Source organism: Myotis myotis, unplaced genomic scaffold, assembly GCF_014108235.1.
Source record: "Myotis myotis isolate mMyoMyo1 unplaced genomic scaffold, mMyoMyo1.p scaffold_m19_p_2, whole genome shotgun sequence".
In the NCBI taxonomy this organism is placed as follows: Eukaryota; Metazoa; Chordata; class Mammalia; order Chiroptera; family Vespertilionidae; genus Myotis; species Myotis myotis.
In genome coordinates this window covers 83919978-83941975 of record NW_023416324.1, presented here as the reverse complement: position 1 = coordinate 83941975, position 21998 = coordinate 83919978, and the positions used below count along the sequence as shown (strand labels likewise).

Below are 21998 nucleotides of genomic sequence, written 5' to 3'. Positions count from 1 at the left end.
AAGCTCTGGAGTTCGGAGACTGGTCATTTTCAGGTGACCTTGTACGCTGGTTCTCCTCCCTGCGTGCTCCTTGCCCATGGGAGTTTCTGCCTCCCTGCTCGCCAGGCATACTCACCACCCACAGTCAGGCGCATGGCAGCGTCTCCTCTGAGACTTCAGCTGCCACATGGAATTCTCTTCCATACTGAAGTTCCTCTCTGACAACATATTCTCCATTTTCTTAGCCCAGTAAGCGAAAATAAGTGATAAAATTGCATTGGGCAATGTAGAATCTTTTGACACATAACTTGCTGTTATGGTGAACAGTTTTCTCAAATGCTTTTGTGGCAACCTGGAATCATGATGTCATTTTTCATATTTTGTGTTCGATTACACAAACCTGACCTTCAGCCCTCCTCACAGTACACTCCTAGAAATCACACTAAGATTCCATTTGGTGCATGTCTACAGTCAAAATTCAGGGACATGCTAAGGTGCCTCAGCAGTTACCAGTTTACTTTCCATCCTGCATCCCAAAAGGTAGTGATTAGCAGCTTTTTTGGATGCCTTTGTTATGCCTCCACAACTGCACTTAATTTCACAAGGGACGTGGTCTAGCCACCTGAGAAGTGAGAGTCTAAAATAATTAAGAAAAACTATGGACAGAATATCTTTTATCACCCAGTTATTTTTAGACAGTTGAAATTTGTCCTTTAATTATGCCAGTAGATTACAGATGCCAATTAAATAATAAAGAATCATTAAAGAAAAATAAGTAGCCAAATTCAGGAGCCACGTGTCTTTTAGGAAACCCGTACTGTAAAACATCAAGTCTTTTTTTTTTTTTTTTTTTAAATATATTTTATTGATTTTTTACAGAGAGGAAGGGAGAGAGATAGAAAGTCAGAAACATCGATGAGAGAGAAACATCGATCAGCCACCTCCTGCACATCCCCCACCGGGGATGTGCCTACAACCCAGGTACATGCCCTTGACCGGAATCGAACCTGGGACCTTTCAGTCCGCAGGCCGATGCTCTATCCACTGAGCCAAACCGGTTTCGGCAAGTCTTGAATTGCATGAAAACTTGTGATATTGTCTTCACTGGACACTGAATAAAATTCCTAGGTAGCCCTGGCCGGTTTGGCTCAGTGGATAGAGCCTCGGCCTGCGGACTGAAGGGTCCTGGGTTTGATTCCGGTCAAGGGCATATACCTTGATTGCAGGCACATCCCCAGTGGGGTGTGTGCAGGAGGCGGCTGATCGATGTTTCTCTCTCATAGATGTTTCTAACTCTATCCCTCTCCCTTCCTCTCTGTAAAAAAAAAAAAAAAAAAAAAAAATCAGTAAAATATGTTTAAAAAAAATTCCTAGGTAGCTTTGCTAGCCATGCTTCACATTCCACATTTAAAATGAGGTGGTAGTTTCAGCAGCAGTGGAGTCCTGCAGCACCTTCTGAAGAACTGGTGGATTTGACACATTTGTGTGATAGTCACACATCCATTCAACTAACAGATCTACAAGAACTTGCTACATGTATTTAAATTTTGATTATCTCAGACATCTGGGGAATGGGGTAAATCTTTTCAAAGAAAACAAAAAAACACCACCAGTTTGGTGTTATCTGGGAGACAGGATTCTTAATCTAGTCCCTGCCAGACTTTGCAGAACAGCACCCAGAAAACTAAGGGATAGTGTTTTTAGGCTTTAGGATAAATTTGGGGGCTTGGTCACTTAACTGATATTTTTTGTAGCACACACATAATCATCACCAAGAAATTCATCTGTGAGCTTTCAGTCATTCAACAAAATTCATTAAATGCTCACCAAAGGCCAGAGAGTATTGCTACACAGGATCCCATCATAATGTTTATTTTGTAAACATCATTACCATTTGGTAATGTCTTGGTCAGCTTATGGCTTTGTGGGCAAAGTCTTAAGTCTTTTTATTCTGTGTTTGTATTTAGTTATGTTTTTATATCTGCCTTGTTTTATTTTCACCAAAGGTTTACTCCAGATTTATTTCTATTTAACTTCAGTACTTCTTTTCCTGGCATTGTCTTCAGTCTTTCCCTTTTTTAAGGATCCTAAACTCATTCTCCACTGTACCAACCACACAATACCCAGGATGTCATTCATCAGCATAATGTGCAAGTTCCCTGGTGATAAAGAGTGCTTATTAGAGGTCAATGTGCAGGTGGTATGATGAAGGGCCAGAAGACTCAGAAGACCCTTGGTCTTTTTACTGCTTCATTACCCTTGGCAACAGCGGGCTGTATGGCTATCTACTTTTTCCTTTAGCAGATGAGTTCCTGTTCTAATTTTTAAATGGATTAAATTTAGAGATATTAGGAAATGTTTATTTTGAATTTAGTGGAAGGAATTAGAAATTTTTCTAAGCCAGCATTAAAGTCTATACATTTTGGCATTTAAAAGAAGTTTCCATTTAGTTTAAAACTGGCAACTCAAGCTGTAATTATAGTATGTGCTTATGAAATCCTTCCAGCCCAGCTGCACATGCCCTGTATTCTTGCCATGAAAAATTATATAGCCTGGGGAATTTTTTCCTGTGTTCTTGGGGAAATTAGGAAAACTTTTTCCTTTTCACTTTTTGTGTCAAAAATCATACTGCCAGCTATTTACTTTTTGTGCCTTGATCCAGAGAATGTTTTTGTCAACAGAATGCTGACTTCAATATGAGGAATGTTAATAATGTGCCTTCAACTGTCAAATTGCGGGAGCCATTCAGTACGGCAGAATAACTAGAAACATTATTCTTGATAACGTGTGTAAAATGATGATCTTAGATCACAGGATTTAAAGCCTCCATCACACTGGCCCTTAAAAATAATCTAAGTGATGTTTATAAAACATCTAAATAAAAGCTGTAGTGTGTATTTTTATGTAGAATGGATTTTTATGAAAACTATTCCTTTTTAAGAAAAATTTTCAGGCATAATATGAAACAAGAATAGATAGGGCTTAGGAGTTAGAGTTAAAATAAAGTATTATATCATTAATGAGTGGCACATATGTGATAGTCTTATGGTTTACTTCCTAAAGTGAAAAATATTAAACTCTGGCCCATTGTTCTTAATGATGTTTTCATCTTTAAAAACAAAAACAAAAAAAGCATTACTGCAGCAGTTACATGCTTTTAAAAAGTTATTTTCCTCAGGTTGCTTTTGGTTTGTCTGGATTTCAAAGTAATATTTCTAGACAGATGAGAAAAACAAAAACAAGCAAACTACAACAAAGAATGCCGGGGCTGGGGCTGAGGCTGGAGGGAGGGGCTGTGGCTGGGGCTAGGGGCTGGAATAGGGGCTGGGGCTAAGGCTGGGGCTGGGGCAGGGGGTTGGAATAGGAGCTGGGGCTGGGGCTGGGGCTGGGGCTGGGGGCAGGGGGCTGGGGCTGGGGCTGGGCCTGGGGCTGGGGCTGGGAGCGGTGTTGAGGACCCTGTGCAGCCTGTCCTGAAAGGCTTCCTGTGCTGCCTCTGGATCAGACTCTTCCAGTAGGTGTCACTGTCTGGCAGTGCTGGGAGGGCAGGGTGCAGTTCATCCAACTGACCTTCAAAAGATACTTTTGAAATACATCTGTAGGAAGATGTTTGACATAAATTTGTCAAAACATTTGCTTTTGAAACAGTATTACTGCATTGCATACCTCTTTTTCCTCATGAATTTAATTCACACAAAAAATAAAGGAATTAAACTTATGTAAAATTGTACTGCATTTTGGAAGAATTTATTGATAATGAGGGGGAATGTATTTGGAGGTTGTAAATTAAATAGAACTTTAAAGGGCCATGTATTTATGAATGTGTTAAGCAAGTGTGTGGGTTCCTTCTGTCCCCAAGTGCCTGGGGGATGCATGGGCTAAACCAGCTTATCCTCTTGCAGTTTCACAGTCTGTTGTATAAGCCAAGAAAAAACAGTTGTAATATAATGCTGAAGTCAGCTTATCTAATTGGATTAATGATGGGATTCATAAATGTATAAAAACCTGGTTTTAAATTCTGGCTTCCATGTCTTCTAGTCCTATATAAATTCCTTCACTTCCTTGTGTAAGTTTGATTTCAGCTCCATCACAGGGTGGTTGTAAGGTTTAATCATGAAATAGAGTATAGATGTTGGCAAACTTTCACTGTAGAGGACCTAATTGCAACTATTTTAGTTTAGGCTTTTGAGGCCATACAGTCTCTGTTGTAACCATAAAACTCTGTGGTTGTGGTGCAAAACCTGCCATAGACTACATGTAAACTAAGGAGCCTGGCTGTTCCAGTAAAACTATCTACAAGAGCAGTCAGAGAGCCACATGCACCCAGAGGCTGCATTTCATATATTCTGCTATTCATAATCAAATGATTATATGATGCTTTTAATGTCTGTACCTAACTCATGCATATTTATAAGCTAGCTTATTGACTATACTTTATTTACTTTTAATTTTTTTATTGTTTAAAGTATTACAAATAGTGGTACATATGTCTCCTTTTTACCCATTGACCTCCCTCCCCCTCGCCCCCCGCTCAACCCTCCAGCACATGCCCTCACCACCCCAGTGTCTGTGTCCATTGGTTAGGCTTATATGCATGCATACAAGTCCTTTGGTTGATTTCTTACCCCTCCCCAACACTCCCCTGCCTTCCCGCTGAAATTTGACAGTCTGTTTGATGCTTCTTTATCTCTGTATCTATTTTTGTTTATCAGTTTATGATGTTCTTTATATTCCACAAATGAGTGAGATCATGTGATATCACTCTGACTGTCATATCTTTCTCTGACTGGCTTATTTTGCTTAGCATAATGCTCTCCAGTTCCTTTCATGCTGTTGCAAGTGGTAAGAATTCCCTCTTTTTTACAGCAGCATAGTATTCCATTGTGTAGCTGTACCACAGTTTTTTAATCCACTCATCTTCTGATGGGCACTTAGGCTATTTCCAAATCTTAGCTATGGTGAATTGTGCTGCTATGAACATAGGAGTGCATATATCCTTTCTGATTGGTGTTTCTGTTTTCTTGGGATATATTCCTAGAGGTGGTATTACTGGGTCAAATGGGAGTTCCATTTTTAATTTCTTGAGGAAACGCCTTAGTGTTTTCCATAATGACTGCACCAGTCTGCATTCCCACCAACAGTGCACGACGGTTCCTTTTTCTCTGCATCCTCACCAGCACTTGTCATTTGTTGATTTGTTGATGACAGCCAGTCTGACAGGTGTGAGATGGTACCTCATTGTTGTTTTGATTTGCATCTCTCAGATGATTAGTGACTTTGAGCCTTATTTTCATATGTCTCTTGGCTTTCTGTATGTCCTCTTTTGAAAAGTGTCTATTTAGGTCCTTTGCCCATTTTTTGATTGGATTGTTTTTTTGTTGTTTTTTTTTTAATTAAATCTTTATTGTTCAGATTATTACATTTGTTCCTCTTTTTCCCCCCCATAACTCCCCTCCTCCCAGTTCCCGCCCCACCCTCCGCCCTCACTCCCCACCCACTGTCCTCATCCATAGGTGCACGATTTTTGTCCAGTCTCTTCCCGCATCTCCCACACCCCTTTACCCCCAAGAATAGTCAGTCCATTCCCTTTCTATGCCCCTGATTCTATTATGTTCATCAGTTTATTCTGTTCATCAGATTATTTATTCACTTGTTGATAGATGTATATTTGTTGTTCATAATTTGTATCTTTACCTTTTTCTTCTTCTTCCTCTTCTTAAAGGATACCTTTCAGCATTTCATATAATACTGGTTTGGTGGTGGTGAACTCCTTTAGCTTTTTCTTATCTGTGAAGCTCTTTATCTGACCTTCAGTTCTGAATGATAGCTTTGCTGGATAAAGTAATCTTGTTTGTAGGTTTTTGGTATTCATCACTTTGAATATTTCTTGCCATTCCCTTCTGGCCTGCAAAGTTTCTGTTGAGAAATCAGCTGACAGTCGTATGGGTATTCCCTTGTAGGTAACTGAGTTTCTTTCTCTTGCTGCTTTTAAGATTCTCTCTTTGTCTTTTGCTCTTGGCATTTTAATGATGATGTGTCTTGGTGTGGTCCTCTTTGGATTCCTTTTGTTTGGGGTTCTCTGCGCTTCCTGGACCTGTAAGTCTATTTCTTTCACCAGGTGGGGGACGTTTTCTGTCATTATTTCTTCAAATAGGTTTTCAATATCTTGCTCTCTCTCATCTTCTGGCACCCCTATAATTCTGATGTTGGTACGCTTGAAGCTGTCCCAGAGGCTCCTTACACTATCTTCGTATTTTTGGATTCTTTTTTCATTTTGCTTTTCTGGTTGGGTGTTTTTTGCTTCATCGCATTTCAAATCTTTGCCTTGATTCTTGCGCTCCTCTGGTCTGCTGTTCGGAGTCTGTATAGTATTCGTTATTTCAGTCCGTGTATGCTTAATTTCTAGTTGGTTCTTTATCATAACATCGATGGTCTCATTAGATTTCTTGAGGATCTCACTACATTTATGGGCGGCTTCTAGACAGTTCTTAAGAGACCTTAAAAGTGTGGTTCTGAACTCAATATCCTCCATTGACAGTTTTGTCCTGTTTCTTTGTCTCCGCATTTTTTATGCTTTCTTGGTACACCCCCTAGTGGTCTTTGTGGGCAGTCTTGTTGTAGTTAAGCCTTGATTGTTGTCGGCAATACCGGGGGTGATTTGACCTCCAGGCTTACTGGCTATGATAGTCCGCTGTGTCTGCAGTGGGAGAGTTTCTGTGCTGGATCTCTAGGGCGGTGCTAATGTAGCGTTTGCCTGAGGCTATCCGGCAAATGGCTCTGCGCAGGGCTTCGGCGGGGTGGGTCCCCGGGGATCTACAGGGCGGGCCGGAGCGAGCAGTTATGGCTGCTCTCAGTTCCGTCCCTAGGGGCTCTGCTTCACAGAGTCCCAGCAACCGCTGTAAACCTCAGAGAGAAAGCTGCCTTCGAGTTCCGACCGAAGCCAGACTGTCCCGCTTCTCCCGTTTGAGTCTGGGTCCCTAGAGACTCGCCCGGATCTGGAGCTCAGAGTCTGAAACTCCCTCCCGATTGAAAACAGCAACCGCGCCCTCCGCCTCCAGCCCACTCCGTGTGCACTCCGCACCTTAGTATTTCACTTCAGCACTGCGCCTCCTCTGAGTCTGGGTATGATATTCTCTTTCCTCCTAGTTGTAGAATTTCCACTCAGCCAGCCTTCCTGTGGTTCTGGATGATGTCCGTTCCGTCTTTTAGTTGTTTTTTGAAGTGGTTGTTCGAGGCAGCAATCTCTGGCGTTAACCTATGCCGCCATCTTGGTTTCCCTCTAGAATACCTTCTTTGATTCTTATTACCCAAGTTACCAAGAACACTGCTCAATGATTGGATTGTTTATCTTCCTTTTGTTAAGTTGTATGAGTTCCCTGTAAATGTTGGAGATTAAAGCCTTATCAGAGATGACATTGGTAAATATGTTCTCCCATGCAGTGGGCTTTCTTGTTGCTTTGTTGATGGTTTCTTATGCTGTGCAGAAGCTTTTTATTTTGATGTAGTCCCATTTGTTTATTTTCTCCTTAGTTTCCATTGCCCTAGGAGCTGTATTGGTGAATATACTGCTTTGGCATATGTCTGAGATTTTGCTGCCTGTGGATTCTTTTAAGATTTTTATAGTTTCCCATCTTACGTTTAAGTCCTTTATCCATTTTGAGTTTATTTTTGTGTATGGTGTAAGTTGGTGGTCTAGTTTCATTTTTTTGCATGTATCTGTCCAATTTTCCCAACACCATTTATTGAAGAGACTGTCTTGACTCCATTGTATGTTCTTGCCTCCTTTGTCAAATATTAATTGAGCATATAGGTTTGGGTCAATTTCTGGATTCTCTGTTCTATTCCATTGATCTATATGTCTGTTTTTGTGCCAGTACCAGACAGTTTTGAGAACAGTGGCTTTGTAATACAGATTGATATCTGGTATTGAGATCCCACCTACTTTGTTCTTTTTCAGGATTGCTGCAGCTATTCGGGGTCTTTTTTTATTCCAGATGAATTTTTTGAGAGATTGTTCTAGGTCTTTGAAGTATTCCGTTGGTATTTTAATGGGGATTGAATTGAATTTATAGATTGCTTTGGGTAGTATGGACATTTTGATGATGTTGATTCTACCAATCCATGAACATGGTATATTCTTCCATTTGTTTATGTCTTCCTCTATTTCTTTTTTCAATGTCCTGTAATTTTCTGAGTACAGGTCCTTTACCTCCTTTATTCATAGCTATCTTAATTTTTTTGTTGCAATGGTAAATGTGATTGCTTTTCTAGTTTCTGTGAGTTCATTATTGGTGTATACAAAAGCCTTAGACTTCTGGGTATTAATTTTGTATCCTGCTACATTGCCGAATTCATTTATTAAGCCTAGTAGTTTTTTGATGGAGTCTTTAGGGTTTTCTATGTACAATATCATGTCATCTGCGAATAAGGACAATTTTACTTCTTCCTTTCCAATTTGGATGCCTTTTATTTCTTCTTCTTGTCTTATCACCATGGCTCGTACTTCCAGTACTATGTCAAACAGGAGTGGTGAGAGTGGGCATCCCTGTCTTGTTCCTGTTCTTAGGGCAGTGGTCGGCAAACTGCAGCTTGGCAAACCATGGCTCGCGAGCCACGTGCAGCTCTTTGGCTCCTTGAGTGTGGCTCTTCCACAAAATACCGGCTCTTGCACAAAATACCGACTTCTGCGCATGGGCCACAAAGTTTCATTCACACTGTACATGCTCACCCGCACGTGGTATTTTGTGGAAGAGCCACACTCAAGGGGCCAAAGAGCCGCATGTGGCTCGCAAGCTGCTGTTTGCCGACCACGGTCTTAGGGAAAATGGTTTTAGTTTTTGCCCATTGAGTATGATGTTGGCTGTAGGTTTGTCATATAAGGCTTATATTATGTTGAGGTATGATCCTTCTATTCCCACCTTGCTGAGAGTTTTTATCAAGAAAGGGTGTTGGATATTGTCAAATGCTTTTTCTGCATCAATTGATATGATTGTATGGTTTTTATCTCTCAGTTTGTTTATGTGGTGTATCACGTTTATTGATTTGTGGATATTGTACCATCCTTTCATCCCTGGAATAAATCCCACTTGGTCATGCTGTATGATCTTTCTAATGTAATGCTGGATTCAATTTGCTAGAATTTCGTTGAGAATTTTGGCATCTATGTTCATGAGGGATATTGGCCTGTAATTCTCTTTCTTTGTATTGTTTTTATCTGGTTTTAGGATTAGGGTAATGCTGGCTTCATAGAAAGAGCTTGGAAGTTTGCCTTCCTCTTGAATTTTTCAGAGTAGTCTGGGGAAGATAGGTTTTATTTCTTCTGTGAATGTTTGATAAAACTCCGCTGTGAAGCCGTCTGGTCCAGGGATTTTGTTTGTTGGAAGTTTTTTTATTACTGCTTCAATTTCCTCCATAGATATTGGCCTATTCAGATTTTTATTCCTCCTGGTTGAGTTTTGGAAGGTGGTATTTTTCTAGGAACATGTCCATTTCTTCTAGGTTGACCAGTTTGTTGGAATAGAGTTGCTCATAGTATTTTTTTTAAAGATTCTTCATATTTCTGTGGGGTCTGTTGTTATTTTGCCTCTTTTGTTTCTGATTTTGTTTATTTGGGTCCTCTCTGTTTGCTTCTTGGTGAGCCTGGCTAGAGGTTCATCAATCTTGTTTATCCTTTCAAAGAACCAGCTCTTGGTTTCATTGATCTTTTGTATTGTTTTGTTTTTTGGGGTTTTTTTTTAGTCTCTATGTCATTTATTTCCACTCTGATCATTATTATTTCCTGTCTTCTGCTCACTCTTGGATTTTCTTGTTGCTTTCTTTCTAATTCTTTAACTTCCATAGTTAGATGGTTTATTACCAGTTTTTCTTGTTTTTTCAGGTAGGCCTGTAATGCTATGAACTTCCCTCTCAGGACTGCTTTCACTGTGTCCCATAGATTTTGGATTGTTGTGTTTTCATTGTCATTTGTTTCCAGGATGTTTGTTTGTTTTTCTTCTTTGATTCCTTTGGTAACCCACTCATTGTTTAATAGAATGGTATTCAGCCTCTAAGTGTTTGAATTTTTGTGATTGTTTTTATTGTAGTTTATTTCTAATATTATGCCATTGTGATCTGAAAAGATGCTTGATGTGATTTCAATCTTCATGAATTTGGAGAGACTTTGCCTGTGCACTCTTATGGGGTCTATCTTTGAACATGTCCCATGTGTGCTTGAGAAGAATGTATATTCTGTAGCTTTGGTGTAGAATGTTCTGAAGATGTCAGTTAAGTCCATGTGATCTAGTGAGTCATTTAGGATTGCTGTTTCTTTGCTGATTTTTTTGTCTAGAGGATTTATCCAGTGTTGTCAATGGGGTATAAAGTCTCCTACTATATCAGTCTCTCCCCTGATATCTTCCTGAAGTTTTTTATGTATTTGGGTGCTCCTGGATTGGGTGCGTATATGTTTACCAGAGTTATATCCTCTTGTTGTATCGGCCCCTTTAGAATTGTGAAGTGGCCTTCCTTGTCTCTTGTTATGGTCTTCATTCTGTCTCTTGTTATGGTCTTCACTTCTATTTTGTCAGATACCTGAAATATATTTTTCCATTCCTTCACTTTCAGTTTGTGTGAGTCCCTTGTTCTGAAGTGGGTCTCTTGTAGACAGCATATATATGGGTCATATTTTCTTATCCATTCAGCCACTTGATGTCTTTTGATTGGAGCATTTATTCGATTTACATTTAATGTTATTATTGATAGGTACTTGTTTATAGCCATTTCTATTCTTTATGCCCGTGTTCCTTCTTCCCTTTCTATTTCTTCTTTTTACAACATTCACTTTAGCATATCTTGCATTGCTGGCTTGGTAGTGATAAACTCTTTTAGCCTTTTTTTGTCTGCAAAGCACTTGATTTCCCCTTCAATTTTGATTGATAGTCTTTCTGGGTAGAGTATTCTTGGACTCAGTCCTTTGCTTTGCATCACTTTGTATACTTCATTCCATTCCCTTCTGGCCTGATTTGTTTCTGTTGAGAAATCATTTGATAATCTGATGGGAGATCCTTTGAGGTAACTCTCTGTCTCTCCCTTGCAGCCTTTAAGATTCTCTCTTTGTTGTTAGCATTTGCTATTGTAATTACGACATGTCTTGGTGTGGGTCTTTTTGGGCTCATCTTGCTTGGGACTCTCTGTACTTGTGTGACTTTTTCTTTCCCATATCAGGGAAGTTTTCTGTCTTTATTTCTTCAAATAGGTTCTCTAATCCTTGCTGCTCTTCTTGTCCTCTGGCACCCTTATTATACATATGTTACTTCATTTCATGTTGTCCCAAAGCTCCTGTAGGGTCTCCTCCTGCTTTTAATTTTTCTTTCCGTTTGTTGTTCAGATGGGGCTTATTCCTCTACCTTATCTTCTAACTCACTAATTCAGTCCTCCGCTTCTTCTAGTCTACTGTTTAAACCTTCCATCGTATTTTTGATTGTAGCTATATCACTTTTGATATCTTCCTGATTTTTGCTCAGGAATTAGAAAGAGAGCAACAATCACCTAGATTGGTGATTTTCTCATTCATCTAGTTTATGAACTATATGACTGTTACTCTGAATTCTTTTTCTGACACATTGCATGCCTCAGTTTCACTTATTTCCTTTCTTGGCAATTCCTCTTTTCTTTCCTCTGGGGATTGTTTCGTTGTCTCCCAATTTAGTTAATGATTTTCGCCAACCGGTGGTCCGTGACGTCTGAAAGGTTGGCAACCGCTGATTTAAAGTGTATCTTTTTCCAAACTTTACTTTTAATCTATTTATATATGTACTAGAAGCCAGGTGCTCAAAAATTCGTTCACTGGGGGGCGGGGGGGGGGTGGTCCCTCAATCCGGCCTGCCCCCTCTCACAGTCTGGGAGCCCTCAGGGGATGTCCTACTGACAGCTTAGGCCCACTCCCTCTGTGGGAGGCCACTGGGATGATCAGGAGAAGGCACCGCCCCCATCACCCCACTGCTGCTACCAATGCCGGCCACAACAACTGCGAGGCCTAAGCCCCAGGCCTCACAGCCTCCAGACCTTGCAGCTGCCTGAGCCTATGGCTTCCATGAGCCCCAGGCCTCCCAGCTGGTCTGAGCCCACAGCTGCCATGAGCCCCGGGCCTCACAGTCACTGTGGCTTTGTCAGAATGGACGTCCGGTAGACATCCACCCTAATTAGCATATTACCCTTTTATTAGTTTAGATATTTAAAATGGAGTTTTTGTACATAGTATATATCTGAAACTTAACTTTTTTATCCAGTCTGCAAGGTCTCTGTTTTAATTCATGTGTTAGACCATTCCTTTTAATGTTCATACAGTTGGATTAGAACTTACCATCTTGCCAGCTATTTTTTATTTGTTTTCTTTTTATACCTTAATTGAGCATTTTTATAATTCTATTTTATCTTCTTTATTGACTTGTTATTTGTACCTTTTAAAAATTTTAGTTGTCTACCTTTAAGTAATATTACATTGTTTTACATGTAGTGTAAAGACTTTATAACAGTATATTCACAGATTCTTTCCATCTTTTGTGCTATTGTTGTCTTGTCTTTTACGTCTGCATGTGATGCTGTAAACATATAGTACATTGTTACTGCTTTGCTGTAAACATTCAGTTATATTAAGAGCAATTTAAATTTATAATAATTTATTTTACCTTAATTTTTTCTATTTTTGATGTTTTTTATTTTTTAGTATAGATCCAAGTTTCCATTTGCTACCGTATTCTTTCTGCCTAAAGAAATTTCTTTAACATTGATTATGGTCGACTGGCAGTGAAACCCCTCCTTTTGTTTTTCTAAGAAAATCTGAATTGCTTTCATCTTTGAAAATTATTTTCAATGGGGATAGAATTCTGGGTTTGAGACTTTTTTGTTACTTTGTTTTTCATATGTAGCATTTCATTTGTTCTTTTTTTTAGTTTCCATCTCTCATGTGAAGTTCCCCTTTGATATTGTATGTTGTCCACCTTTCCCATTAAAGTTTTTAACATATTAATTAGAATTATTTTAAATTATCTGTCAATTGTAGCATCTGTGTCATATTGACTGGTTCTGACTGCTTTTCCTCTTTTAAGTAATGTTTTTTCCTTGCCTTTTGTGTGCCTAGTAATTTTTGTTGAAAGTTTGACATCTTGTACAAGGTGGCACAGACTAATGTAAATAGTATTTTAGCCTGGTAATGGGCATGCCACTACTTCTGCTAGGCCTAGTATGGGAATTTTTCTAGTTGGACTGGGGTTGAGAGATTTCTTGTTTGATGTGGCTACCCTTAGTGAACCAGAGGCATCAAATTCCTGTAGAGATACTTCGTGTTTGTATTGGAAGATGGACTGCAAGACCAATGCCTATTCAATTCTAATTTTAGGTCTTCTCTTTGTATCGTGCCTCACAGATGGTTGCTCTGTACATTGTTTTCTGCTGCCTCTCTCCTAGCAGTATTTTGTGGTCACTAGTCACATAAAGCTTTTTAGCTTGGCATTAAGGGGTGATGAGGAGATTGTGTGCCATCACTGTGTTAATCTAGCCTCAGTCTTCTACAGGTACTGTGTTCTTAAATTTCTGGGCTGTGGCCCTCTCGTTCTCCTTCCTATCCCCCTTCAGCTGATAATCTATTCCTCCTCAAGGAGTAGAGTTGTATCTTCTCTCCTAATTCATTTCCCTTCCTCACAACAGTGAATTTCTAAGGGCAACCATGCGTATTGCCTTTCCCAATACAGGGAAAGGTTTTTCTCCTCTAGTGGAGAGAGAGGAGATGGATTCAGATGGAATTCCTTGCCCTCCTATATGGCTGCTGCTCCTTTTCTCCTAGCTCTGGACCACAGTGGACACTTGGTGCTCTTTTCTGTGAACACTTCAGTGGGGTTCATGGCATTGAGCTGCAAGAGAGTGTAGCCCCAGAGTATGTACACAATCCTGCCAGTCCACACTTGACTCTGATCAATCTTTCAGCTACTTAGCAGACTTCCATTGCCCAGTATCCTGTTTTATCTACCCCCGATGAAAGAAGCTTGTGTCTTCAGTCTTCCTACAGACACTGTCTCTGCTTAGAGTTTGAGCTATTTGATTAGCTGGGACCTGAGCTTTATGATGAATTTTGGAAAAGTCATAAATTTAAAGTTAGGCCCACTTTTTAAAAAAGAAAAAAGTAATAGTTTTTAAGGTAAAGTAACTCCCTACTTTGCAGCAGGTTGGTCTGTAATGAAATCAGCCCCCTCTTGGTTCCCTGTCCTCCCAGTCATCCAGCTTCTTCTGTTTTTATTTTCTACTTTCCCCTTTAAAAGAAAAGGCCTCTCTAAAAATATATCTAATTTGGCACTACTGTGGCAAATTTAAAACAAATTGGGAATGACTCTAATTTTAGAATTCCAAATATCAGACAGTATAGGGGAGGTATTATTGAAGCAGAGATCAGGACATTTACCCAGAAATCACCCATTCCATTTCCAGCATTGGCACCCGCTAGGACTCAATAAATTAGTATTATTTATTTATTACTTTACAACAAAATAGTAGAACCCTTAAAACAAAAAGCTTATGAAATCACATGTTAAAGGAACCTATATGCATATATTTTATCTTTGATCATTTTAATTATAAAATAACATGTGCTTGGGATAAACACATAAAAGCTGCAGTCTGTTCCACCTTAGAAATTATTACCTGCAAATGTTGGTGCTGAGCTTTTGAAACTTTTCTCAAAGAACTTTGTAATATAGAAAAAAAATGGTAAAATAAATTAATATACAGACCATTTGGGAAAGCCAGGAGATATACCGATTGCGTATTTCTTTATTTACATTTTCTTCTTTTTAAAAATGTACATATAAGTGCACAATGTATCTCAGCTAAACTGCACATGGTCTGGTATCTTCTCAATTCAGCTCAATGAGGAAGAAATGCCTGTAGGTGTTTTGTATTCTTTTCCTAGTTAACTTTTAAAATTTATTTTCTAAGGGAAAGAGCCTCTAACTTTGCAAGATGTTGACTAGATAAAGTTTATGAGCTAATGAAAATTTTGAGACTTTGTTGGACCATCTTGAAAATTCCTCATTGGACACAGTCTCACATGACCTTCTGAAGCTGTTGTGAATGAATTTTAGTTAAGATTCCCCTTCCTGGGAGGGGTGGATTGAATCATCATAGAACAAAAATGATAGGAAAATTTAGCACCTAAGTAAAAGAAAGTAAAAGGAGACTTAAATATGAGAGACTTACTAATCAGAGAACATACAAACATGTCAAAAATACTATTCAAGTATTAAGGAAAATTACTCTGCTTATAAATATGAAATGCCATTTTGTTTTTATTTAGTTTATTTTTAATTTGTTCAATAAAAGGAAAATACAAAGAAGTATATATAAAGAACTCAGGAAAAAATTGTATTGAAATCTGTTAAATTTCTTAATATAGTTCAGTCTTTTCGGGGGGGGGGGGATTTTATAAATATATTTGAGATCTTTATTGTGATGTTTTTTATATATGACCCTCTGCCTGTCCGCTTTTTCGAAGCTCATTTCATGTTCTGCATCTGCAACAAAGCTTGCCCTGGCCATGCCACTATTAGTGCCTCACTTCTCTGATTCCTGCTGCACTGATTGACTCATTCACTTTTGCCCCATGTCATTCTCCTCGACTAAATTGCAGGCTTTTTGTGGGTAGAGCCCTTGTCTTTTATATTCCTCACAGTATTGCCAAGCTTATGAAAAAAAAATAAAAGACTGCATTTGTCCAGTTGCAAAACATTCTGTAACATACCCTCTTGGTTGTTTTTATTAGACGATAGGCAAAGATTCGGTTACGAGCGGTCTGGGTACGATCTTGAGGAGTCTGATGGTCCAGATGAGGATGATAATGAAAATGAAGATGATGATGAAGACAGCCAGGCAGAATCCGTTCTTTCAGCAGCTCCCTCCGCCACGGCCAGCCCGCAGCATCTTCCATCTAGAAATAGCCTTCAGGACTCCATGGGTGCTGACGAGGACATCAGAATCACCGATTGCTTTTCTGGGGTCCACATGGACCCAATGGATATTCTGCCCAGAGCATTGCCCACTAAGATGACCGTACTTAGCACAGTGCAGTCAGACCACAGCAGGCAGGCAGAGTCCCCCCTGAGGACCAGGCAGCATGCGAGCGAGGAGGATGGGACACCTACTCCTGCAGACACTTCTGGGTCACCTGAAGCTGCACCCAGGTCTCCATGTCATCAGATGTCTGTGGACTACCCGGAATCAGACAAAATTCTGAGAAGTTCTGTTGGCGGAAAGGCTGTTGCTTTAATACAGGTAAATGGTTTGTTGTTTTCCTTTTGTTTAACCCATTTAATATGGGGAGCCTAATAGCTTAAGAAAATAATGTTCTCAAATTACTCACTTATGGCTAACTCAGTGTGTTTAAGCCTCTTTGTTAATTTGTTTTATTTAAGGGCAAAGGATATTTATTTCCTTCTGATTCTGGTTAGGTGTCTTAGTCAGAGTTCACAGAGTGTATTATAAATCTGTGAAAGAACCAAATGGATCTTTTAAAATATACTCATTTATTTTTATTTGCTTTTTTTTAACATCTTGAAATAAAAACGTGTATGTGCCTATTGAGAACGTGAATCTTGGACATATTTATCTGTGGCTGTTCTGAGTTGTTTTTCCAATGGCATCGATCTGATGGATTTGCACTAGATTATCCAAATGTTTTATACTTTGTCCTTGTTGGCAAAACAGCTACCAGTTTCTATGGCAAAGTTAATGTGACACAAACAAACGTATCAAGAAGTTCATTTTGCTTGAATGATCAACTTACTGTGGTCGCTTGGGAAAGCTTCCTGCCCAAGAACCAGCGCAGGACCAGACACAGGCCTCAGGAAAGTCACCCTGGGCGCTGTGATGGTTCCTTGCTTTTAGCCTGGCGGCTGCACGGGACATCTAATTCTTAGAGGAAGACATTCTCCTGCCATTGAAAGGTCTCTGTCCTCTAGCATATACTGACAGTTGCACTAGGATTTATTTCTTCATGTGGTTTACTAGGTAACACTGGAGAAAAATAAAGACTTTGAAAGCATGCATTTCTGTAGATTTCCCTAAATTTGAAATGAAATGAAAGTAACATTTAAATATTAAGTATTTAGAGTAAATTATTATGTAGGTTAATGCAGCTCTGTAATATAGATATCAAGAAAGTTGATATTGCCCTAACCAGTTTGGCTCAGTGGATAGAGCGTCGGCCTGTGGACTGAAGGGTCCCAGGTTCAATTCCGGTCAAGGGCATGTACCTTGGTTGCGGGCACATCCCTAGTAGGTGTGCAGGAGGCAGCCGATCGATATTTCTCTCTCATTGATGTTTCTGGCTCTCTATCCCTCTCCCTTCCTCTCTGTAAAAAATCAATAAAATATATTTTTAAAAAAAGAAAGCTGATATTTAAGTGATAACTTGGATGGATGAGAGGATAGGCAAGATTCCTCCTCCTAACATTCATACTTTCATATGGGTTACCGGTGCGCTAAGCTTCTCTGTCCCAGAGTCCCTCACAGCCTGCCAGTGCCTGGAAACCTGCTTTTCAGTAGACACTTCATAGACTTGTGAATGGATAAACCACCAACAGAACTTTTTATCAATGGCAACTCTTTATTTTATAAATGAATGATTCTCCAATTAATTCTTACCTGAGTTTATACTTATTGTCAACTAATATCCCAATTTCTCAATGACTCCTCATCTCTAAAATAGGGTGGAGCTGGTGTCGCCAGCAATAAAAACAACAAAAGCTGAATATAATTATGGCCACATCGCAGAATCAGTTTCAGTATAAAAGAGGTGATACCAAGGAAATGTAAAAAATGCAAAGTACTTTACAAAAATGTCCTGCTGTTATTTGTCCTAGAAAATAAGAGATTAAAAGGGCAATCTTTTTTTTTCTATTGGAAATTTATGTTTTTAACCAAAATAGAATTTTTAGCAAACTCATAATTTTATAAAATACAAATGTGCATTCCTTCACCTCATTAGGAAGAATAACATTTTAGCTGAGTGCCTAAGAAAATGCTGCCCTGAAGAGTTCTTCTCTCTTGTCTTTTAGAACACATCTTCTGTGAGCCTTCCTCCTGCAGCAGAGCTCAGCCTCCAGACGGCTGTGGGGAGTCCTCCAGGGGCCTCACCTCAGCCTGACACTCAAGAACAGAAGCAGCAAATAACTGTCCCACCGACTCCAGGCCTGCCTTCTCCCCAGACTCATTTGTTTAGCCACCTTCCTCTGCATTCCCAGCAGCAGTCAAGGACACCTTATAATATGGTTCCAGTCGGGGGAATCCATGTGGTACCTGCTGGCCTCACGTACTCTACCTTTGTACCCATTCAAGCTGGGCCAATGCAACTTACAATTCCTGCTGTCAATGTAATTCGCAGAACTGTGGGCACTCCTGGGGATCCGATCACAGAAGTTTCTGGCACTACAAATCCCGCTGGAGTGGCTGAATTAAGCAGTGTGGTGCCATGTATTCCCATTGGCCAAATCCGTGTGCCAGGCCTTCAGAATCTCAGCACCCCGGGCTTGCAGTCACTTCCGTCACTGAGCATGGAAACCGTCAACATCTTAGGCCTCGCCAATGCCAACATAGCCCCGCAGGCGCACCCACCAGGGCTGGCTCTCAATGCTGTCGGACTGCAGGTTTTGACCGCAAACCCTTCGTCCCAGGGCAGTGCCGCCCCTCAGGCACACATCCCCGGCCTCCAGATCTTGAACATAGCATTGCCTACTTTAATTCCCTCTGTTAGTCAAGTGACCGTGGATGCACAGGGAGCCCCCGAAACACCAGCTTCCCAAAACAGGGCACGCGAGGTGCACCCCAAGCCAACTTCTATAGCCAGTGGCAACCAGGGCAGCAGGACCGCATCTCCTCAGGGGTCACCTCAAGTCCAGCAGGAAAATGCAAAAAAAGTGCTCGATCCACCTGCCCCTGCAAGAGACCGCACAAGGCTTGATGGCGCTAGTAAAATGGACACAGGGAAGGCGGCCTCGGCCAGTCAGGTGAAGCCCGCACGTGAACTCCCTCCCGTTCAGGGCAGACCAGCAGCCACGGCAGAGCCTCTGCTGAAGGCACATCCTGAAGGTTTCCCGGAGCGGGCAGGCCAGCACACTCCCGCTCCAGACAGGCCGGTGCCCAGGCCCGCGGCCCTGCCCCGCAGGCAAGCCACTGCCCAGTTCAGCGACGTGAGTAGTGACGACGACGAGGACCGGCTTGTGATAGCAACCTAGTGGCTGCTGCTTTGGGGTTTTTGTTTTTTTTATATAACACTTAAAGTTTTTTTTGAAAGCCCTCCTTCCCCTAAAGCACATTTTTCTGACATAAACTTAGAACTAATCTTTGTGCAATCATGAACTTTGACCAATAATTGTTGTTTTGTGTCAGCTCCAGCCATTTTTGTACATGTTGTATAGACAATTGTGCCTTTTAGGAGTTTTAAGTTTAGAAACTGTACAGATTGTTGAATATCTCTATATATAAAAATATATTATATATATGAAACCAGGTAGTTATTTGTGTTTAGTAAGAAAAACCTGTCAAATAAATCAACAGATTAAATTATATGTTGCACTGTTAAGTATAAATTTTTATGGCTGTGGGGCAGAGTGTCTGTAAAATTAGTATGTAAACTCCATATTTATTGTATTCATATTAGTCTTTGAAATGGGTCTGTCCTTCTTATGTAAGACAGTAACTTTACACTTCAGACTGATTTTCTGTGTTATGAAATGTTCCAGTAAAATATTGTTTACTGACTTTACATTGCTTTAGCTGTTCTTTCTTTATCATCATCTGCTGAGTGACCAGCCATCTGCATTCAGAAAATAGCCCTAGGTTACATTCTTTCCACACTTTCCCCCACCCTATTTGAGAAACAGGGACGTCAGTGGTATTACCACCATGTGAAACTCACCGCAATCCAGGCAGCTGAGAGGCCTGTTTTCTTATTTCTGATGAGTGATTCTGTAGCTATTCACTTACTAGAAGGTTTGGTATTTAAGAGCACTTAAGTATTTATAGCATATAGTCTGAAGTGGGCAAAGTCCCTCAATGTTGATGATTTCTGGTAAATGTAAAATAAGTTACAAAACTTTTAAATTACGTAGTGACTATCTTTAGACATGATTTCTTCCTGTCTTGGGAGGCTTACCTATCCTTACTCATTCAGAAAAATTGGGCAGGGAACCTACAATTACCACTGCAGTGATTTGCATTATTTACTAAGCATTACAGATGTTATATTTGTCAGAAAATATTTTAATGTTGGAATTTGAATACATCATTAAAACAATGTATTCATATCTTTAAAAGCCTGCTTCAGTTAAATTTCAGGGATATGAAGGTGAAACAAGAGAGCATGGGGACCCAGTGATTCCACTTCTGAGTATATATTCAAGAAAATCCAAAATACTATTTTGAAAGAGTATATGTATGCACCCCTATATTCATTGCAACATTATTTGCAATAGCAAAGGTATGAAAGGTATGAAAGCAACCAAATGCCCATTAATAGACGAGTGGTTAAAAAAGGGGTGGTGTGTGTGTGTGTGTGTGTATATATATATAATGGAATATTATTTGGCCATAAAAAAGAATGAAATCTTACCATTTGTGACAGCATGCATTGACTGAGATGGTATTATGCTAAGTGAAATAAGGAAGAAAAATACCATATGATTTCATTTATATGTGGAATCTAAAGAGTATAATAAATAAACCAACGAAGTGAACAGACTTGTAGACAGAGAACAGACTGATGGTTGCCAGAGGGGAGGGGACTTGGGGGACTGGGTGTAACGGAGAAAGGATTGAGAAGTACAGATTAGTAATAAAATAGTCATTGGGATATAAAATACAGTTTAGGGGATATAGCCAGTAATATTGTAATAACTGGATGGTGCCAGGTGAGTACTGGAAATATAAAGGGGAACAACTTTATAAAGTATATGATGTCTAATCACTCTGCTGTACATATGAAACTAATTCAAAATAATATTGACTGTAAACTAATTGAAAAAAATAATTTTAAAAAATATATCTTTTTAAAGATAGGGAGAAGAAGAGCATGGGGGAAGTGATCTAAGGAGTTTGGAGACCATCAATTACAATCTCTAGGATGTGCTCCAGCACTCGCAGGCTCTGACGGATCTGCCATGCTCTCCATACATACTTTACACTTACACTTTCCCACAGATTATGCAACAAAAATAATACTGCATTTTGTATTCCAAGATAGATTTTGAAGATAATTCTGGAAACTCCTATTATAGAAATTGCATTGCTTTATCAATGCAGTTGTAGAAGCAGGTCTATTCTCTCAAGTTTTTCAAAATGAATGTTTTAACTTGGTGTCATGCCTTTATGGTCTAAAATTTTAAAGGCGTATAATAAGCATAAGCTTAATCCATAGTCCTATTTTAAGTCTATGTGACTTCTAATTCAAAAGTAATGCTCACCCTACCCAGGTTGGCTCAGTGAATAGAGTGTCAGCCTGCAGACTGAAGAGTCCTGGGTTCGATTCCGGTCAAAGGCATGTACCTTGGTTGCAGGTTCCCCAGCCCTGGTTGAGGTGCATGCAGGAGGCAACCAATTGATGTGTCTCTCTCACATTGATTTTTCTCTCTGTCTCTTCCTCTCCCTTCCACTCTCTATCTCTCTAAAAATTAATGGGAAAATATCCTCAGGTGAGGATTAACAACAACAACAAAAGTAATACTTTAGCACTGAGAATTTTCTAATATATATATATATATCTATATATATGTATATATATATATGTATATATATATACATATATATAGATATATATATATATATACATACACACACACATACATACATGCATACACACTAGAGGCCTGGTGCACAAAAATTTGGGGGGCGGCAGTGTCCCCCAGCCCCACTTGTGCCCTCTCACAGTCTGGGACCCCTCAGGGGATAACGACCTGCTGGCTTAGGCCCGCTCCCGGGTGGCAGAGGGCAGGCCCAATCCCTAG

At 39.8% G+C, this 21998-nt stretch overlaps 1 protein-coding gene across 8 annotated transcripts in view; it reads left to right on the top strand.

Moving 5' to 3' along the window:
• The window catches only part of HIVEP1 (HIVEP zinc finger 1), a 181008-nt gene extending 161246 nt beyond the window's left edge, over nucleotides 1-19762 (top strand). For 6 of the 8 annotated variants that reach the window (XM_036347565.1, XM_036347562.1, XM_036347564.1 and 3 more), the window contains 2 exons: nucleotides 15764-16272; nucleotides 18057-19762. In XM_036347565.1, coding sequence (XP_036203458.1) covers nucleotides 15764-16272; nucleotides 18057-19232 — 1685 coding nt within the window. In that variant the 3' untranslated portion in view covers nucleotides 19233-19762. Of the gene's footprint in view, nucleotides 1-15763; nucleotides 16273-17707; nucleotides 17959-17986 lie in introns of those variants that run through there. The other 2 variants (XM_036347569.1, XM_036347568.1) reach the window with 2 other exon arrangements.
• Nucleotides 19763-21998: the final 2236 nt, after the last annotated feature.